This window comes from Trichechus manatus, unplaced genomic scaffold, assembly GCF_000243295.1.
Source record: "Trichechus manatus latirostris isolate Lorelei unplaced genomic scaffold, TriManLat1.0 scaffold00037, whole genome shotgun sequence".
In the NCBI taxonomy this organism is placed as follows: Eukaryota; Metazoa; Chordata; class Mammalia; order Sirenia; family Trichechidae; genus Trichechus; species Trichechus manatus.
This window is the reverse complement of record NW_004443973.1, coordinates 9,963,068-9,984,874: the sequence shown is the minus strand read 5'-3', so window position 1 is coordinate 9,984,874 and position 21,807 is coordinate 9,963,068. Positions and strand designations below refer to the sequence as shown.

The 21,807-nt window shown below is 37.6% G+C and overlaps 2 protein-coding genes across 5 annotated transcripts in view; one reads left to right on the top strand and one right to left on the bottom strand.

Moving 5' to 3' along the window:
• Positions 1-11,665, bottom strand: part of CIR1 (corepressor interacting with RBPJ, CIR1) — a 33,432-nt gene extending 21,767 nt beyond the window's left edge. The window contains exons 1-7 of the mRNA XM_004375590.2: positions 11,508-11,665; positions 4,889-4,983; positions 2,989-3,062; positions 2,275-2,285; positions 2,121-2,185; positions 1,710-1,758; positions 759-876 (exon numbers count right to left, since the gene is read on the bottom strand). Coding sequence (XP_004375647.1) covers positions 759-876; positions 1,710-1,758; positions 2,121-2,185; positions 2,275-2,285; positions 2,989-3,062; positions 4,889-4,983; positions 11,508-11,579 — 484 coding nt within the window. The 5' untranslated portion in view covers positions 11,580-11,665. The remainder of the gene's footprint in view (positions 1-758; positions 877-1,709; positions 1,759-2,120; positions 2,186-2,274; positions 2,286-2,988; positions 3,063-4,888; positions 4,984-11,507) is intronic.
• Positions 11,666-11,713: 48 nt separating this feature from the next.
• The window catches only part of SCRN3 (secernin 3), a 31,363-nt gene continuing 21,269 nt past the window's right edge, over positions 11,714-21,807 (top strand). The window contains exons 1-5 of one of the 4 annotated variants that reach the window (XM_004375493.2): positions 11,714-11,816; positions 15,060-15,234; positions 17,973-18,154; positions 18,722-18,921; positions 20,741-20,950. In XM_004375493.2, coding sequence (XP_004375550.1) covers positions 15,076-15,234; positions 17,973-18,154; positions 18,722-18,921; positions 20,741-20,950 — 751 coding nt within the window. In that variant the 5' untranslated portion in view covers positions 11,714-11,816; positions 15,060-15,075. The other 3 variants (XM_023730557.1, XM_023730558.1, XM_023730559.1) reach the window with 3 other exon arrangements.

Here is a 21,807-nt window from a genome sequence, read left to right as displayed (position 1 = left end):
GGTACCAAAAAAGACAAACAAACCTGTTGCCATCAAGTAGATTCTGACTCATAATGACCCTGTAAGACAGAGCAGAACTGCCCCATCGGGTTTCCAAGGAGCAGCTAGTGGATATGAACTGCCAACCTTTTGGTTAGCAGCTGAGCTCTTAACCACTACACCACCAAGGCAGAGCTGCTAACAATCTCACATGTTTAAAAGATAACTTCATCCTACAAGGCCATTTTAACCATAATCACCGAATGCCTGACATTTTGCAATTCAGGAGGATATGAATATGAGAAATAACCATTTTTTCCTATTTTTAGGTTACCAACCTGATAAACAGTGTTTAATATATCCTTTGAGGAGCTCTGCTGGTACAGTGGTTAAGTGCTAAGCTGCTAACCAAAGGGTTGGTGGTTTGAACCCACCAGCAGCTCTGTGCGAGAAAAAACCTGGAGATCTGCTCTGTCATATAGGATTGTTATGAGTCAGAATCAACTCACCAGCACACAACAACAAAAACATATCCTGTACTTTTAAAATCAACTTAATAGGGCCCTTTGCTACAAAAAGTAAATTTAATTTTATTATACAGGATTTCAAATTCAGAATATCTGATCAGATTTTCCCATTTACCATCAAATTTTGGAAATGTGTCTTAGTCTAAAAAACAAAAATACAACATAACAATACAAAAGAGAAATCTTACTTTATCTTCCCTTGTTCATCCTTGACATAAATTTCAAAACAAATAAATCATGTCTATTGCCTACCTGAGCCATCCGTAGGAACTGAACTTGCATTGATTCCAGAAAGACCGAACAAAGGACATTCTCGATCTGTATTGACATGGCCCCATTTGTGACATTTAATGCACCTCACATTTCGAACCTGAGAAACAGTGACTGTTATTTTGGTTACTAAAATACTAAGAATCTAACCAATGTTTAAATATCTATTGCTAGGTACAGTTTAAGTTAAATTACTCTCATTTTTAAAGATCTCCAGGAAAGAAACTCTATAACTGTGTTTAGTAACTTAATACAGATACTAAAATCTTTTATTACAAATTCTACTTCATAGCTAAGATGAATCGTATTTTTTCTACCTCTTACTTACTCGATGGCAATATAACAACGTCATCCGAAAAGAAATGGTGAAATACGAAAAAAAAAAACTATGCCATGGCTTAATCTTAAATTCTCTAATTTTAATAAGTTAACCTACAAAGTTTTCATTTTCTAAACCAGAGGCTCGCAAACTTTTTCTGTAAAGAGCCAGATACTAAATATTTGAGGCTCTGCAGGTCAAATGGTCTCTGCTGCAACTACTCATCTTTGCTGTTGTGGTGGGAAAGCCATAGATGATCCGTAAATGAATGAATATGGCTGTGTTCCAATAACACTTTATTTACAACAAGGATTTGGCCTCTTGTGATAGTTTGTCCCGGTTCTAAACTAATAAAAGCTTACATCTTTTCTTGACCTTGAGCAAATTCTCCAAATTTCTTGAAAATTACAGACCAATATAATTATAACCCTCACTCATAGAACTTTTGATTCCTATATACTATCAGTCTACTGCATTTTATTTTTCCTCTCCTATTCCCTCTATTGACTGATACAAATAGAAACACAGCACCCTTTCCAGCTTATACACCTCTGACACGATATAAAGAAATATTAAATAACAATTATTCTTAGAGTAAAATATGTGTCACTTACCTGAATACCAAAGGGCTGATCTCTGATGTTCATGTCATCTTTGGCGTATCTATTTTGCAGAGAAAATGTACAGTTTAAGAAAAATTTAATAAATTAAACAGCAACTAATCTGAAAAAGTTTTACAGTCCTAAGAACATTATAAAATGTATCACTTCAATAAGTATACAGAACTATAAAATCCATTCATTATTTCCAAAAGCCACTTAACAATTATTACAGGTGCCCAGTCTGATGATTTGTGATTTAAAAAGTATGAAAAAGTATATAAAACAATAAAAAACTATGACCAACCAGATTAGTTGCATAAGAGGATAATTAAAAATAGCTTCTCGTTAGTCGTCTTCTCTACTGAATAAAAAAGTAACATATATTTTATCTCTTAAAAAAAAAAAAAAAACACCAGTCCTTACTTTTCTCGTGGGGCTCCTTTCTGCCATTCAAATTTGTATTCAGTCTCTCCTTCTGTTTCTTCTTTCTAAAAACATTAATTGAAAATTCTTTCAATTTTTCCACAAAATCACAATCTACTGCAAGCAAACTGAAACACAGGAAATAGAGCTTTACCTCTTTGTTTTCTTGATTGAGTATCAAAAATATGGAAAAAAAAAAAAGGCATGACAAGTTAAAAACTTCAATATTAAAGTCTGCTATATACTATACTATGATATCATGGTATTTAACCGTAATTTGCAAGATTTTATTGGTTTTCTTTTTTTTCTCACAAGATCACTGAGAGATAAAATACAGTATTAAATAAGAGACAGTATTTAATAACATGTTAATTCCTAATTTTCAAACTCTTAAGTGTTCGGTTGCCAACCGAAAGGTCAGCTATTTGAACCTGCCAGCTGCTCCATGGGAGAAAAATGTTGCAGTCAGCTTCTGTAAAGATTTACAGCCTTAAAAGCCCAATGGGGCAGTTTTACTCTGCCCTATAAGGTCACTATAAGTCAGAATCAACTCGATAGTAACAGGAAAGGATTTATGAGTATATTCAATAGGAAGGACTAAAGACAAATATGCAAATCATGAAAGAATAAATGCACTTCTGCTGATTTCTTCCTTCCCAAAGTACACATGAGATTAGAAAAATATTTTTAGTATTTATTCTCCTGTAGCTATTACAGTATTTGTTATTACCTTCATAGAATAAAAGCAATTTTTAAAAGATGATGAGCATTTTCTTTAAATATCCATGATAGCAATTCTTAATCTTTAGTTGTAAACGCATCAAAGACTTAAAAAAAAAAAAAGAAAAAAAGAAAATGAGGCGAGTACCTTTTTTAGCTCCTGGTGGGGCCTCATACATGAAATTAAGGCCATTCTTCACACGTTCATCTCCCATAAGCAATCTAAATGAAATAAGACAAAGTTAACAATCTTATGTAGAAGGAAAAAATTACAGAATAATCTTACATCAAAAACAAACAAAAAAACCTTAAAGGAATTAATAGAAAATATTTTTTCTTAGAGGTAAAATTCTAAAACTTTATTCTGATGACTGGTAACCCCTAGTATAGATGACATCTGAGATACATGAACTGAAATTCAAACAGCGCTGCCTCTTTTGTGACTAGTTCCAAATTCTGGTTGTAAGAATGGCCTCAGTACCTGAGAGATTCTGGTCCTCCTAACAGAGAAGGGAAAAACTGACACAGTCACTCTCACACGCTTTTCTTAAACTTTAAAATATCGTGGAAATAGTGACAATCTTGAAATTCTGTGTGCCACCACAAATTTGGAATTAAGCTATAGTGTCAACATTTTTTAACTGATGAGGAATATTCTTTAGGAAGTCAAACCCAATTAACACTTCTAAGAGTCAAAGTTACACCACAGTTGCGACAACCAAAAACGTCTCCAGACATTGCCACGTCCTTGGGGATAAAAATGGCCCTCCAGCGACAAATACTGAATTAAATCTGTAAAATTCTACTTAGTTTGGCTTAAACGTCACCTCTTTCATGAAGTCTTCTCTTGTTCTCCCAAATGGAATTATTCTGTCCTTTATTAGCATGCTGCATTATTTTAAAACAGTGTTGTTAACAAATCAGTTATTATACTAGGCCTTGAACTATACCTACATATCCCTTACTAGCTTTTCTTGAAGGTAGAGAAAAACTATGTTTTAGACATTTTCATATGCCCCTACAAGACCATTAAGGAGCCCTGGCAGTGCAACAGTGAAGTACTCAGCTGCTAACTGAAAGGTTGGTGATTTGAACTCACCTAGTGGCTCTGTAGGAGAAAGACCTGGTGGTCTGCTTCCATAAAGATTACAGCCAAGAAAACCCTATGGGGAGTTTGATTCTGTCACATAGGGTTGCTATGAGTCAGAATCGACTCGACAGCACACAACAACAACACCACCATTTGTTGTCTTGCATGAAGTAGGTACTAAATAGAAGTTAACCAGATTACAAAAATTAGTGAGAAAGGCAGTTAGCTGAATGAAGAATTTAATTTTGTTCTTGATATACAGTATTATGTTTTAAAGAGAGAATTTAATGATAGTTTAGTATTACTTTACTTCTGATGAAAAACAGGACTGAGTGGAAAATCTACTGTTCTGTTCTAAAATTTCAGATTAAAGCAAATGTTCTCTAACTCAGAGTACGGTCTATGTAACTAAGGTACCACTACTCACTCGCTTGATTAGCCAAGAGAATTAAAACCCAGCTTCAGTGTTAGACTTGCAAATATAAACATAAAATGACAATAGCTAAAATGGAAGGTATTGTGCTAGAAGAAACCAATGAAGAACTTTAGTCATGCTTCTGCCATTAACAGAATAACATGCAGCTAAACTAGAGATACTTCACTTTTCTTCTTGAAGCTGTCCTGTGCATCATTTCATCTGACTATACGTTAAAGAAATATCTTTGTAAGAGGTATAAGTAGTTCAAGTGTAGACTTATATTGTGTTCTAAGCTTTGACTAATTTGGAGCTTGCTCACAGACTGTACCTGTGTCACGTGAATCTAGATTTTATGTGAATCATAGATAAAATTGTAAAAAGTGGCCATCTATAAGTAAAAAAGATATTTCACAGGGAAAGGACAGACTCCTATAAGTGGGGTATTCAATTAAAAAAAGCCAGCTTAATCTATGGTTCAATAAGGGAGCACTTTCATGCAACTGATTATTGTAAAAACACTAGCATAATGGAATTTCTTACCTATTATCATATGATTCTTGTTCTTTAAGATACTGTTGCATTAATTCTTCTTGTTTCTTCTTATCATATGATATTTTCTGTTCTGCCATCCATACCTAAATTAGTGAGGCAAAAATTTTTAATTAAATAGCTATATTTAAATAAGGAAGTTTGATTTTCTTCTGTAATGAAACATAAAATGCTGTTGTTTACAGTTTACAACATAAACCATTTTGGTCATAATAATACATCATCACAAAACAACACCTGAAAAAATCTTATTTGTGCTTTGATGTAAGTCCTTAAATCCAATCATTTAAAATCACTAAACTTTCAGGCAAAAATTTCAAAGTTGAGAACTACTCTGAGCATTAGTACAACAGTCCTACACTTCGTCCCTGTGTTACTTCAGAGAACGGGGACAACTCTCTCTAAATGGAATACCTCTAGTCTAGATAGATAACATCTTTAGCACAGGGTACAACCAGTAGGGTTAAACAATGCCCACAGATGCCACTGAATGTTACTGACACCCAAGAGAGGAGAAATGCAGAAGGAGGAGAAGAAAAAAGGAAAGGGGAAAAAAAAAAAAAGGAGAAAAGAAAGAGATAAGATGCTCTTAAGTTGCTTAGGGACACCAATCACGGCTACCTGTGTCCCTATGTGACATTCTCAAAATCATAAAGGTGGTGAAGGGAAAAGCCACATTACTTATGCTTGGATATTTAATCATGTTACCTCCACGTTTAAAAGGTATCACTGCCTTCCTAGCACCTTTAGAATAAAAGACAAACGGACAACCATTCAACGCAAAGAGCAAGTCAATCCTTGTCTCTAAACGTACTAAGTTTAAAGACGGGAAATTTTAGGATGAATACTCTGGTGAAACAAGTTCCCTTATGTGGCCTTTTGCTTTGGTTCTTTGGAAAAACAGCTTGGGATTTTTTCCCCTAAACCCTGAGGAGTTACCTTTGCCCTAGTTCTTTGGAGAAGCACCTGGGGGGTGGGGCTCCCAGGTTGTTTTCTACCCCCAGAGAATTGTTACAGGGGATTCCCCATGTTGAATGATATTTCCTGTTAAACTGTAAACAACGTGATGGTCTGATACTTTTTGTCTGGCCCTGGGCAGGAGTCTGCTCTGTGATTAGTCTATGTTACGCACCTTGCAGGGATTATTCAATATTCAAATAGTGCCTTGAAAATCCACTCAATAGGACTGAGTGACTTGCAGTCCACCAAAGGGATTGGTCAGTTTGTGGTCAGGCTGGGAAGGCTATGCCTTGAAATTGAGGAGGACTTTGCTTATATAAGTGACCAGACCCACAGAGGTTTTCAGGAAGTGGAAAGAGGAAGAGAGGCAAGGAGGAAACTTCAAGACCAAGAAACACCTGGAGCTGAGTGGTTTGGACGTGGAGTTCCTATGAAGGGAACCTCCTAAAAGAGTTGTAATACAGGTCAAAGGCTGTAACACCGAAGTCTGCGAGACATCCAGAAGGGGCCTGGCGGCAGAGCGGCCCAGCGGCAGAGCTGGAGGGTTGAGACGGCTTGCATGGCTAAACAGGCTATTACACTGGCTATGAGCTGGGCCAGTTAGCAGCGGAGAGGCCAATAGCAGGGAAGCTGAAGGCAAAGAAGCATGCACGGGCAAGAAGGGTCCTGGCTACACAGCCGAGAGGGACCTGCCTACTAGCACAGCTGAAAGCAGTTGAGAGAACTGTCCTGGTTGGAAGCTGTCCTACACTTGAAGAAGGGAAGAATGTGCTCTCTACCTCGGGTGAGCCTTCTCTACCATGCCTATGTGCTTTCTGATCCTGATTTGTTACTTCCAAATTGATCCTGTTCCAAAGTTGTAGCCTGTTACTTCCCTACTAAACCACATAATGGGAATACGGTCTGTGAATTTTATGTGGCCATTGCAACTAATTATTGAACCCAGCAGAAAAGTATAGAGTACTGTGGGGGGAATGGCTACTGTCAGAAATGGCGAAGAAGCTGGCGAGTGGAGGTACATCTGACCTCTACCTCATAGGAACCAGTTTTGTGCTGACATTGATTCGTATCCCTCAAGAATTTAGGCAAGTCCTGACACTATTGGTTCCTAAAATTTTAGTAGCTCTGAGACAGGAAAGGTCCATGGGGACCCAGTTTAAGACATGGACAAGAAAGATTAATAGGGAGATAAAAGCAAAAATAGCCATGAAGGAGAATCCTTTAGACAGAATATGCCAGAATTTTACTTTGGAATAAATTTCTGAAAGTTTCTTTCACTGACGCCATACTTACCAATGTAATGTTATGGTGGAAAAAAACCTACATGTGAGGGAGGCAGTAAAAAAAAGTACGTTTGGATTTTCACTGAAGCTCAAAATGCAAACAGTGCAACAGAAAAATGCAAGGTTTCACTGCCTGGTAGAATAATGAATAATATATTCTAATGAATAATATATTACTTCTAACAGAATTATCAAAAACCAAACCTGTTGCCATCGAGTTCATTCCAACTCATAGTGACCCTATAGGACAGAGTAGAACTGCCCCGTAAGGTTTCCAAGGAACGGCTGTTGGATTCCAACTCCTGACCTTTTGGTTAGCACCCTAGCTCTTAACCACTGTGCCACCAGGGCTCCTCTAATAGAATAACTACCATTTATTTAAAGCTTTAGATTTTACAAAGTTATTTCACTAGTTTCAATTGCTCAAGTACTCAAGTATTTATTGAGTACTTACGGAATAACAAGTAATCAACCAAGTAATAAAACATATTCCTGCCTTCAATATGCTCAGAATCTGTTAACAGAAAATCGTACTGACTTTTCTATATGTTTAAACTATTTCATAACTAAAAAATAAGAGCTATGAATCGTATAAGTAAATAACAAGAAAGTTAGATATCTGCACAACAGAAATATGTACAAGGTAAAGAACTACAACAAGACAATGATTAACTCTGAGGGGTCAGGGAGGAAGTCTTCCACTGTATTGATAGGTATTTAAGAAATTCCCAATCTTTTTCTATTACAAACTGCTGAAAGGAATAACGTTGTAGGCAAGTAACCTCACACATGTTAAGCAAGGTTTTAAAGAAGATCAAAATTTTCCCAATGAAAAAACAGGGCAAGATATTACTGGCAGAGGGAACCATTCAGGCAAAGACCCAAAGGTGTAAAATACTAGAAAGTAAGTAGTTTGGTATTACTGGAGTATAAAATCTAAGGTGGGAGAATAGCAGTAGGGGATGAAGAAAGAGAAATAAGCTGGAAGCCAGATTACTTGGACTTGATCTCGTATTATTTTAATAAGGAGCCAGAAGAGATCAGATTTTTGTGTGTATGTGGTAAACATGTATGTAACATTTGCCATTTCAACATTTTTTACGTGTACACTGCAGAGACATTAATTATGTTCATCTTGTTTTTCAATCATCACCTCTATTTCCAAAAGAGATATCAGATTCGTGCTTTAGAAAGACTACTTTATGGAAACAACCCAAAGTCCATCAACTGATGAGTGGATAAATAAAATGTAGTATATTCATACAATGGAATATTACTGTATTCCAGCCAGAGTAGAGAAGAGTTTCACAAAGATGGAGTAGGTTACAATGGTGCTATGCACAGTAGCAGGTCTGTAAACTGTTTACCAAGCCACAAGTAGGTAAAGAGCTTGCAGTAGAATGTAAATTAACTGTTTCCTTTATCAACAAAATCTTGCTGAGAGAGCAACTAGGGTGACATAACAATGCATGTATAAATTTTTGTATGAGAGACTAACTTGAATTGTAAACTTTCACTTAAAGCACAACAATTAAAAAAAAAAAAGCGGCTGGGCTGCATCAACAGAAGAAAAGAAGAAAAAGAAGAACAGAAGAAGAAAAAATCTTGTCAAGAAAAAAATGCTACCTGAGCTAAACAGTGTACCTGTGACATAACTGATAATACAATGATGAGCAGATAGTCAGCATTAACTTATATTTTTGGTGAACAAACAAGACCTGAAGACCTACCTAACTTATTTAATAAATCCAATGCACCTAACTTGACAATTAGAATTTTCACAATGGAACTCTGATTTCCACTCTATGATGAAACTCCTTCGTTTCCTCCCTTTCTGTTTATTTTCATTTAAAATATGTCCTTTATCTCTTGGTTAATAAAGAAGGCTAAAGATTACCTTCTTCCCCCAATGAAGTGTTAACTATCTAGAAAGGTCTATTAACCAAAACCACTTCATTCTTCTCTTTCCATCCTGGAAAAGGTGTGGAACAGATTAAAGAGGCCAGTTGTACATTTGGTATATTTCACACAGATGAGAAGTATGTAGTTGTAACGAATAAGCCTGTAACTACAGACTTTCTCATAATGGACTTGCAAAAGTTATTCTTTGTGCTTTTTTTCCTTCTTGTAGGAAAGCTGTTTCACTGAATTTTATACAGCTAAAAGCAAAAAATTCAAGAAGAAAATTATGCCTTCTTGGGTATATTTGTCTCTAAATTTAAACAGAGCAAACAAAGTAAATCCTCAAATTCCATCTGATTTCTTCATTACTGTAAAAACAGCTAAATCTTTGAGACTGTAGAGGAGAAAAATATCTGTGCTTAGGGTCAAAAGTTACTCAAGCCAACAAATACAAGAAATCACAAAACTAAAGCATCTATGAAGCCTCTCTCATCCATAATTGCAACCATGCAAAACACAGCCTGTTGTAGTGGAAAAAGCACTGGACTGATGATGTGTCCTAGATCCTAGTTCCAACTAAATCCTGTGTAACCCTTGGCAAATCTGACTCCTTATTCATCAAATAAGGAGATGGGGCTGGATGATAACTAAGGCTCCTTCAAGGTATAAAAAAATCTATGATCCTGTAAACATGATCCTGTAAAAATAATGCTGAAATAAATGAGATTCTGATTAATCGCTACTAGAACAAACTCACTAACAAAAACCTAAAGTACAATTTATTCTGACAAGAGTTTTCTAGTATGTCATCAATATTTCCTCCTGTTCTTTTCATCCTTGGGCAACCCACATTTTAAGACTTACCCTAAGACTTCACTACGTGGCCAACTAGCTCTACTGCTTGTAGGTTAGAGTAAGGATGACTGCCTGACTCCCACATGGATCAGTTAGCTCCTCTGTTTCATAACAAGGACTGCATTCCTAAGCTTTCGGTATGAGTTATTTGTTAAAAGAGGGCTCTGTTTAGAGCAGTGGTTCTCAACCTGGGCACTTTGCCCTCTCCCCCAGGGACATTTATTTGACAATGTCTGGAGACATTTTTGGCTGTCGCAACCGGAGGGTGCATCTGGCACCTAGTGAGTAGAAGTCAGGAATATTGCTAAACATCCTGCAACGCACAGGACAGCCCCCACCCCTGCTAAACATCCTGCAACGCACAGGACAGCCCCCACCCCCCACCCCAACAAAGAATTATCTAGCCCCAAATGTCAATAATGCTGAGGTAGAGAAACCTTTTTCTAGAGCATGCATTCTCAACAAGGGTAATATTGCTCACCCCCGGAAGGGCAAAACTTAACTTCTTGAAGGAAGGTAAAAAAAAAATCTCTTCATGTAAAAGCACAAATAAACATACAGTACATAAACAGATTTACAGACTATCTTTGTATTAAAATTTCATGTGTATGGGGTTGACAATTATGAAGAAACGTCCAACAAGGTTCTTTAGGAGGAAAAGAATGAAAAAAGGCTGAGAAATACTAGACTAGAGAGTGAGGGTGGTACAGCTAAGTCTCACTGCTTCATGGTTAAAAAAACAACTAAAAGCTAATTTTCACAAGTATGCGTAAAGGGGCAATTAGTAATATTTTATTAAGCATTTCCTCAATGTGGTTGGCACAGTGCTAGATACCTACTTTGTTTCAAATCCTTTATCTCCACCATCTCATTTAATTCTCACAACAATCTTACACATCAGGGCAATTGATACTGATCATTCTTAATTTATAGATCAGAAGACTGAGGATCAAAGACATTAAATATTTTGTCCAACGTCTCAAAGCTAAAACCGAGTGTGCTGAAATAACTAGAATCCAGGCCTGACCCCAAAACCTAGACTCTTTGTACTTCACCATTCTGCTTCCCATATAACGATCAGATTATTCAGTATGTTCTTTCTCTACTGCACCTAGTAGACCTGTCACTGATTATTAAAAACGCTAAACTTCAACGAGATCATCAGACAGACACTATATTATAAGGCGAAACAGAGTGGAACCAAAGGGTGCATTTGCTTCCCTTTTAAGATCTATCTTAAATAAATAGTCATATTTGTACAGAAGAGCAGAGTTCAGAACCCGCGAACCCTGGGATCCAAAAAGACAAAACCAGAATCTGCTGAAGGAAGCATTAAGGAACCCTAATGGTAGTCTCTGCATCTTAAGGATTTAGTCTCTAGCTGACACAACCGTCAAAGGCTACCAGTTTCCTCGCTGATGTAGAATAAACGTTGTGGACCAGCTTTGTCAGCAAGTTTCTCAGCGGAGAAAGAAGACAGCCCTACGACTTTAGGCCTGGATAAGAGACGATACCTCAAGGATCCCAGAGACACCATCGCTCTCATCTCCAGGAGCCCCTGGAAATGCAACCGCCGGCGGCCAGATCCCTCCCGGGTTCGCCTTACTCACTTTTTTGATATTGGACTTGGAGGCGGGATGAAAGTCCTTCTTGCACATGAAGTTGGCAAAGGATTTCCCCATCTTGGAGCGCGAGGTGGGGAAGGAAAAAACTCTAGATCTGCGAGCAACGTAAACAAAATCCGCCCCCTAACCGGAATTGCAACTCTCGTGGCAGCGGGAGCTTCCGAGGTCAAAGGTGACAGCTTCCGGTAACTCTCATCTCTCCCCGCCCCTCCTCTTTCTTTCCACTTTTCAGTTGGGGAAAGCTCCGAGGCCGGGTGAAGGACGTGCATCGGGGGAGGGGCGTGCATAATTGAGGTAGGAAAGAGGAAGACTTGGATTGCAGCGCTGCGCGGCGCTGCCACCGGGAGCGGCTCGGGTCATAGTGGCGTGGGCTGCAGTTTGTGCGCCGCCGGGTGGGCTGCGTAGTAGGGAGTTGGTGACGGCGGCTCTTTTGCAAAAGGTATTTGAAGTTCGAGACCATTACTTTCTGTGAACTCAAATTCGAGTTATATAAACTTTCATGCTCCAGGAGAGCGGATACCCTGTCTTTTTTGTTCCCAGCTGTATGGTGCCTGGCACAGATGTTCAACAAACAGTTGTCGAATGTTGAACTTAAAAATGCATTGTTGTGTGCCGTCAGGTTGAGTCAGGCTCATACTGACCCCATGCGTCAGAGAAGAACTGCCCCACAGGGTTTTCTAGGCTGTAATCTTTACAGGAGCAGATCGCCAGGTCCTCCCAAGGAGCTCCTGGGTGAGTTCAATCAGCAGAGCTTTGGGTTAGGAGCTGAGCGCTTAACCATTGGGCCACCAGGGCTCCTTTGAAAACGTTGCTGTCCGGTCATTCCGACTCATAGTGACCCTGTAGGACAGAGTATAACTGCCCCTTAGGGTTTCCAAGGAGTGGCTGGTGGATTCCAACTGCCGACCTTTTGGGTAGCAGCGGATCTCTTAACCACTGCACCACCAGGGTTAAAAGGCTCTCAAGACTTCCCCTCCTCAGTGGGCTAGGTGCCTTTCTAATTAGGCGACAAGCTTCCTTAGCTTCCCCTGCAACCCCAGTTAGCTTAAGTCACCCAGTGCACCTTGATGGCCCTTGAGACTCCAGGATTTTGAGAGGACGTGGCTGCTATAGCTGTGGGAGATCCACCAGCCGTGTCCTCTGCATTGTCACCAGTAAGTTTTTTATGAGAACTTAACTCCTCTGCCAAATAATAACTTTCGAGTGTCTACTATGTTCCATGCACTGTGCAGAATGCTTTAAACACTGTTTTATTAAATTCTCATAACAGCACCAAAAGATAGTATCTTTTATTTTACTGATGAAGCAGGAGGCATAGAGAGAGAGACATTAAATAGCCTGCCCAGAATTATGCAGTGGTGGAGCTAACTCTTCCGAACACAAACAGAAGAGATCCAGAGGTAAAGATCAAACTACATATAGAAGAGGAGACAAGCAATAGTGACCTCTGTCTTCCCACCATTGAAAAAAAGAGAAAAACCCTTAGGAGTTTCAGGCTGAAATTGTTTCTTACTTGAGTAATTTTGCTTTCTTTTAATGAAAGATTTATTAGATTTATTTTTTTTTAAATATTGCTAGTATCTGCCTGTGTAAAGCCATTCTAAAGTTTTGGGGATTATAAAATAATGGGAAAAAGGGAACTCTAAAACAGTTTGTCTACTCAGGAAGCAGAATTAAAAGTACAGGGCATTTAATTTTTCTACTAAAATTTAGGATGTAAAGTTTTCTCAATATTGAATAAAAACATAGATATTAAGTTCTACAATCAAGGTTTACAAATTATGTATGTAAACTTCCTCCTGGAAATACTAACAATTTGGAATTTTATTGACATCTTTGTAGTTGTCTGAATCAGTGAGTCTGTTTCAAAATTTGAGTCTTACCAGTATTATAACCTGTATTCTTCTCCAGCTCAAAAAAGACTCCTTCTTCCTTCCTTTGAGGAAATCCTGAATGTCTTAGTTATCTGGTGCCGCTGTAACAGAAATACCACAAGTACATGGCCTTGACAAACAAATTATTCTCTCACAGTTTAGAAGGCTAGAAGTCTGAATTCAGGGTGCCAGCCCTAGGAGAAGGCTTATTCTCTTTGTTGGTTTGGGGGAAAGTCCTTGTCATCAATCGGTCCCTGGTCTAGGAGCTTCTCAGCACAGGGATCCTGGGTCCAAAGGACGCACTCTGCTCCTGGTGCTTCTTCTTATGAGGTCCCTCTCCTCTCTGCTCGATTCTCTCTTTTATATCTCAGGAAAGATTGACTCAGCATACAACCTAATCCTGTAGATTGAGTCCTGCTTCATTAACATAACTGCCTCTAATCCTGCCTCCTAATCATAGAAGTAGGATTTACAACATACAGGAAAATCACATCAGATCACAAAGTGGTGGACAACCATACAATACTGAGAATTATGGCCTAGCCAAGTTGACACACTTTTTTGGGGGACACAATTCAATCCATAACACTGGGTATGTAAGATTTTCACCTAACGTTAAGTTCCATCTTTGAAAATATAAATATTAGTAAGATACACTCCCAGCTCTCAAGTATCTCACTGTTTAGTACTCATATGCATACAAATGCAGAAGAGTATGGTCTTCACAACAGAAGAGCTAGGTACCAAATCAAAAACCAAACCCACTGCTGTTGTGTCAATTCTAACTCATGGCAAATTATATAGAGCTGTAGGACTGCTCTATAGGGTTTTCTTGACTGTAATCTTTACGGGGAGTGCTGGTGGTGCAGTGGTTAAAGCACTTGGCTGCTAACCAAAAGGTTAGCAGTTCGAACCCAGCAGCTGCTCTGAACCCACCAGCTGCTCCGAACCTACCAGCTGCTCCAAGCCCACCAGATACTCTGTGGGAGAAAGATGTGGCAGTCTCCTTCTGTAAAGATTACAGCCTTGGAAACCCTATGGGGCAGTTCTACTCTGTCCTATAAGGTCACTGAGTCAGAATTGACTCAATGGCAATGAGTTTTTAAAAAATCTTCCAAGCAGCACATCGTCAGGCCTTTCTTCTGCAGTACTTCTGGGCAAGAAAACCCATGCAAACCCATTGCTGTTGAGTCGATTCCAACTCATAGCGACCCTATAGGACAGAGTAGAACTGCCCAATCGAGTTCCAAGGAGTGCCTGGTGGATTTGAACTGCCAACCTTTCGGTTAGCAGACGTAGCTATTAACCACTGTGCTACCAGGGTTTCCATTCTGGGCAAAAGGGGTCCCAAATATGGAAATAGTGAAAGGAGAGTTAGGCAAGACTTCAGGAGAGAAAGATCTTAGAGGATAAATTTGACCTGTAGAGTAGGAGAAGTTACTTCTCATTGTCATTTTCTTATAGATTCTTGTAATACAAGATTGATTCCCAAGCCATTTTCTTACTGATTTTTGTACTACAGTATATGAAGTTTAAAACTTTAATAAACACTCTTTGATAAATATGGTAGTAACAGTCCTTGGTAATCAAGTAAAACGCTTTGTTTTGTATATACTTAAAAATCTTCTTCTCTTTTATTTTGAAACTTCTGTATGATTTTTAGTTTTTAAAAAAACAACATGGAACCTTGTTCCTGTGACACCTTTGTGGCATTACCTCCAGCAACAGTTGATAACAGGATTATTTTTGGAAAAAATTCAGATAGACTCTGTGATGAAGTACAAGAGGTAGTATATTTTCCTGCTGCAGTTCATAATAACCTGCAAAAACATCTTAAGGTAAGTGAAATACATATTTTGTTAGCAATAGGTTTCTTTAAATGGCTGTTTGTATTATTAACTAGCTATTTGTCAGACACTTGTTAGCTGCCATCAAGTGGCCCCTGATTACGGCAACCCCATGCAAAACGCAATGAAATGCTTCCTGGTTCTGTGCCATCACCATGACCTGTTGCAGATCCGACTGTTGTGATCCATAGGGTTTCCACTGACTGATTTTCAGAAGTAGATTGCCAGGCCTTTCTTCCTAGTCCATCTTAGTCTGAAAGATCTGCTGAAACCTGTTCAGCACTATAGCAACATGCAAACCTCCACTGACAAACCCGTCTCCTGCATGGAAGGTGAGAATTATTCCATGGAACCACCAATACCCTCTCTGGCAGAGACTATAGAAGTTAAAAAGCTAAGAATTTAAATTAGAAAAATAATTTGAATCAAAAATAGACTCTGGTCTTTTATTTCTGTGGTTTGGAGGAAGCTGAAATGACAACAATAATAATGATGTTAATTCTTTGGTCAACTATTTGAATACTTCCCATATGCAAACATATTAGATAGGGGGAGGAATTTAAAGCCTCTGTCAAGACTAGCGTTCTGTCTTCCAGGAACCTAGAGTCTAGTAGAAGAATTGCATGTGTATGCAACTAACACATTACCAAGTAGGATAGCTTAAGTGCTAAATTTAAGTAAGAGCCACATGCTGTGAGAGCAGCGGAGAAGGAGCAATTAATTCAGAGTCTGGATCAAGGAAGGTTTCACTAGGAGATGGCATTTCAGCTGGAGTTTGATGAACATAAAGGATTCTGATTGGTGTAGAGTAGGAAAGTCATGCCAGACTCTGGGAATAGCAGTTTAATGACACATCAAAAAAGGTTTATTATGTTCAGTGATAGCACTGTCAACATGCTTTTTATGTAGTCATTTGGTAGTAGAAAGATTAATTAAAGGAATCTTTGAAATCAAGTCATTAAAAAAACCCATTTAACTTGGAACTTAAAGTGAAAGTTTCATATTATGCCTTTATTGCTAAGTGATATACTTTCTGGATTTTAATTTATTGTTATTCTAATATTAAAATATATTAAATATTAGATATTTTCTGTATGTTGTTGTTGTTAGGTGGCATGCATTCAGTTCCGACTCATAGCAACCCTATATACAACAGAATGAAACACTGCCTGGTCCTGCGCCATCCTCACTATCATTGTTATCCTTGAGCCCATTGTTGCAGCCACTGTGTCAATCCATCTCACTGAGGGTCCTCCTCTTTTTCACTGACCCTCTGCTTTACCAAGCATAATGTCCTTCTCCAGGGACTGGTCCCTCCTGATAACATGTCCAAAGTATGTGAGATGTAGTCCCGCCATCCTTGCTTCTAGTAAGCGTTCTGGCTGTACTTCTTCCGAGACAGACTTGTTTGTTCTTCTGGCAGTCTATGGTGTATTCAGTATTCTTCACCAGCACCATAATTCAGAGGCATCACTTCTTCTTAGGTCTTCCTTATTCATTATCCAGCTTTCACATACATATGAGATGACTGAAAACACCATGGCTTGGGTCAGGCGCACCTTAGTCCTTAAAGTGACAGCTTTGCTTTTTAACACTTTAAAGAGGTCTTTTGCAGTAGATTTGCCCAATGCAATGCGTAATATGATTTCTTGACTGCTTCTTCCATGGGCGTTGATTGTGGATCCAAGTAAAATGAAAGCCTTGGCAACTTCAGTATTTTCTCCATTTGTCATGATGTTGTTTATTGGTCTAGTTGTTAGGATTTTTGTTTTCTTTATGTTGAAGTGTAATCCATACTGAAGGCTGTGGTCTTTGATCTTCATCAGTAAATGCTTCAAGTCCTCTTGCTTTCAGCAAGGAAGGTTGTCTCATCTGCGTATCGCAGGTTGTTAATAAGTCTTCCCCTAATCCCAATGCCATGGTCTTCTTCATTTAGTCCGGCTTCTTGGATTATTTGCTCAGCGTATGGATTGAATAAGTATGGTGAAAGGATACAACCCTGATTATTGCTAAGCAGTAATCAATTCTGTGTATTAGGTCATACTTTTTTTCTTTTTCTGTGACAGTTTATTAATCTGGGATACATTTCCACTTAATATTTTATATTTAAATCTAACCTATCCTATAAGCCAGTGGTTCTCATTCTTTTTGCTACTCTGGCATACCTGATAGGCAACTTCCACATGTGACATGGGCTTCTATGGCAATATTTGTGTATTTAAGGGACCATATGTGTACTTCTACCACTAACCAAAAAACTTTGGACACCAAGGTTGAGAACTGCTTTCTTAAACTTCAGTGTACATACATCTTCCTTTACAGAATGTTTCAAGATTTCACAACTAGATACCATCTTTCTTTTTCCTGCGCTTCCATAGCACCTGATCTGTACTTACCTTCACGGCCCTTATACTTTAGTTGTATCTTGGTTAATGTGTAAGTCTTAGTTTCTTGAAAACAAGATCTGTATTTGATTCACCTTTATAACTAACATATCTCTTAGCAGAGTGCTTTGTAATCAGAGATGTTCAGCAAATATTTGAATGAATCAATGCTTTAGGGTCAATTCTTAATATGTTTTGAGAGTAATGCCTTTATTATTAAAAATTTCAATTTAGTTATATTTCATTTGCTGTTTTCATAATGGTCATATTTTCTGATTGATTTTTTTTAAATTCTGGATTTTGTTTGGTTTTGATTTTATGGTTGTTGCTCTAACTTTCTTTCAGTGTACTTATATAGAAATTGATCAAGTTCCTGAGACATATGCTGTTGTCCTTAGTCGCCCAGCTTGGTTGTGGGGGGCAGAAATGGGAGGCAATAAGCATGGAGTTTGCATTGGAAATGAAGCTGTGTGGGGAAGAGAAGAAGTCTCTGATGAAGAAGCACTACTGGGCATGGACCTTGTCAGGTTATTTTTCTTTTATTATTTTTGCACTATAGAACTTGTCTAAATTTTAAATTTTGATATAACTTTTATGTGTTTTATTTTCCAATTTTTTCTTGTTCTTTTTTTTTTTTTGCCTTCAATACTTAATAATTTGTGTCCAAAATGCTCCAGAGTACATGCATGCAATTTCAAGATTCAGATGTCACTGGGAGAGGGGAAGGAGTTAGAATTTATGCTTCATCAGAAGTACCTAAGTACTTTATCATACATTAGCTTAACTTGTTATTTCAATAACCTTGTGAGATATATTGTTATCTTTATTTTATGGATGAGCTATCTGAGGCTCAGAAATAAAGTAGCATGCCAATATATTACAAAGTTGTAATTTGAACATAGTTTGACTCCCAAAACCTTGTTGTTCATGATTTTTTACTGACTTCGGAAGGAAAAGTTTAGTAGTTAGATTTCAGTTTATCTGCTAATTTGAAAGTTTTACTTTGAATGTAAACACAAATCTTCTTAGCCTGAAATTATTTAAGAAAAATAATGGAAATTTATTTTAATCTGAAATTTCTTTTTTAATTTTAGACTTGGCCTTGAAAGAGCTGACACAGCTGAAAAAGCACTCAATGTCATTGTTGATTTATTAGAAAAATATGGCCAGGGTGGAAATTGTTCGGAGGGTAGTATGGAATTTAGTTATCACAACAGTTTCCTGATAGCTGACAGGAATGAAGCCTGGATTTTGGAGACTGCAGGAAAGTACTGGGCAGCAGAAAAAGTAGAAGGTATGGATAACTTGTTGTGATTTAATTTGTTTTGCAATAGTAAAACACCCCTGCAGTTGAAGATGTTGCATGTAATTGTTTTTCAAGATTTATAATCCAGTACAGTGAAGGATTGGGCTGCAGAGGAAATGAGAGAAGAGCGTGTACTGAAAGAACACTATAGAGAAAACTCTTTTGAGAGCAAGCAAAATGTGGAGTTATCACTGGGAGTGCAAATTTTATATAAATCCTGTATATACTTTCTGTGCAGCAGCTCTTGGCTGTTTCATGGTACTTTTTCACTTTTTAATAACTCCTTAGCATTTTTTCTTCTTTTCACTTTGTGCTGAACTCCAAAAGTTTATCATGTGCAGGTAGGGAGGTGTGGAAAGGGGAGCGGAGTTGTATGTATACTGGTGTCTGTGCACTGGTAATTAGAAAGGATATGTTGATACAATAGCTTTTTACTGTATGTAAATTAAAACAAAATTTTAATATCATTGAGTAAAACAACACAATTTTACTGTTTTAGAAAGCTTTTCATTTTTTTTCACGATTTTTTTGTGATCATATATTTCTTTCATTTTTCTAATGAGGAAATCCAGAGATGTAAAGTGACTTGCTCAAGGCGAGTGAGTAAAAGACTTGAAATTTAAGTCTTTCAGTCCTGTCAGTCCACTAGAGAGTTCTTTCCACTAGAGCACAGCCTTGTCTTCAAGCTTAATCAGATGCTTCCTGTGTACTTGTCTCCTGGATTTTCTAGCTTTACTAGGGAGATATACATGTGAAAGCATTAAATGGTACATCAATGATACAGACATAGAGATGCCACAAGTACTTAGAGAAAGGAAAGATCACGGTGAACTGGAGGAGTTCAGAAAGGCTTTGTGGAGGTGGCCTTGAGCTTTGGAGGATTTGGATGTTATTTTTCAAAATAGCTCTTTGCCAATTGTTTTGATGGAAATTTTGTTTTTTATTTTGTATGCATGTTTACTGATAAATAAAATTGAACTTAGATTGTTTTTCTTATTATGATACCCCAGTGCCATTGAGTCAATTCTGACTCATAGCGACCCTATGGGACAGAGTAAAACTGCCCCATAGGGTTTCCAAGGAGTGGCTGGTGGATTCGAACTGCCAGCCTTTTGGTTAGCAGCCGATGCTTAACTATGCGTCACCAGGGCTCCATAGTTGGCCTTATCGTACCATTGAGCACTTCTTATTTCATTAAGTGTGCTACATACAAGAGAGAAGTAAGTAAATGTATTTGTTGCAAAGAGTTCCACCTGGCCATCCAAATGAACACCTTCATTGGTTCTGATTATCTAGTTGTAGATTAACCTTGCCACCTGGTTTCTCTTCCTATTACTAAATGATCCCAAGAACTAAATTTTTTAAATTATAGGGAATTAGCTGTTAGATGGTATATCAGGCAGGTTTCTCTGGAGAAACAGAACCAATAGGATATGCGTATGTATGTCTGTGTATACATGAGGGATTCTTGTGGTGATAGAGATATTCTGTATCTTGACTGCATCAATACCAATATCCTCATTGTGATATACTGTAGTTTTGCAAGGTGTTACCATTGGGGAAAACTGGATAAAGGGCATACAGGATCTCTCTGCATTACTTCTTAGAACTACATGTGAATCTATAATTGCCTCAAAATAAAAAGTTTAATTAAAAATAATTCATTTATCATTTTGAATATGTAATACATGCACATGGCACAAAATTTAAGTCTATATTTATATTTAAATAGCAAGTAGGAATCATATGTACAGAGAGATACCTCACGTTAAATATGATTTTTCTTCTCTTTTCTGCTTGAAAATAGAGGGAGTTCGTAATATTTCTAATCAGCTTTCTGTAACAACCAAGATTGATCGGGAGCACCCACACATGAGAAACTATGCTAAGCAGAAAGGTTGGTGGGATGGTAAAAAGGAGTTTGATTTTGCTGCAACATATTCATATCTCGACACAGCCAAGATGACTTCATCAGGCAGATACTGTGAGGGCTACAAGCTTCTGAATAAACATAAAGGTAATTTTATCATTTAAGTAATATCAGAATGAAAAATTACATTTTGTCTAGATATACTGTAAGAATGATAGAACGTATTTTAAGGAATCATACTTAGTGCAGGTGTCAAAAGTAAACAACTCAGAACACCATTAGCAGATTGCTATGCAGATTTAATAGCCAAATTGCAGTTGGCAACACATCATTCACTGGGTGAATGAGTGCTCTGAACAGTTAGGATTCTTAAAGTGCTTATAGACAAAGTTATCAAGAACTTCGAACGAAATTTCTGATTGGTTGACATTTATGTAACTTTGCTAAACAGTTACAGGACAATCACAAGATAAGTGAGTTTTGGTTACAAGACTCCTAAAGTTTTGAAAACAGGATATGTTTATCAATCTTGCAAACAGGATATGTTCATTAATCTTTAAAAAACATTGTTTATTTTGTTGTCATTGTTGAGAATATACACAGCAAAACAAACACCAATTCAACAGTTTCTACAGGTACCATTTAGTAATACCGATTACGTTCTTTTGAGTTGTGCAACCGTTCTCACCCTCCTTTTCTGAGTTGTTCCTCCCCCATTAAAATAAATTAACTGCCTCCTATGGTTCCTATTCTAATCTTTTGAGTTGCTGTTGTCAGTTTGATCCCATATAGATCTTAAAAGTGCATAATGCTCAAGGCAGACATTTTTTTTTACTAGGTAAACTAAACTATTGTTTCGTTTTAAGAAGACTTCAGGGCAGATATATTTTTTTGTTATTGTTTATTGTTGTAGTTTAAGTGAAAGGTTACATTTCAAGTTAGTCTCTTATACAAAAATTTATACATACATTGTTATGTGACCCTAATTGCTCTCCCTGTACTGT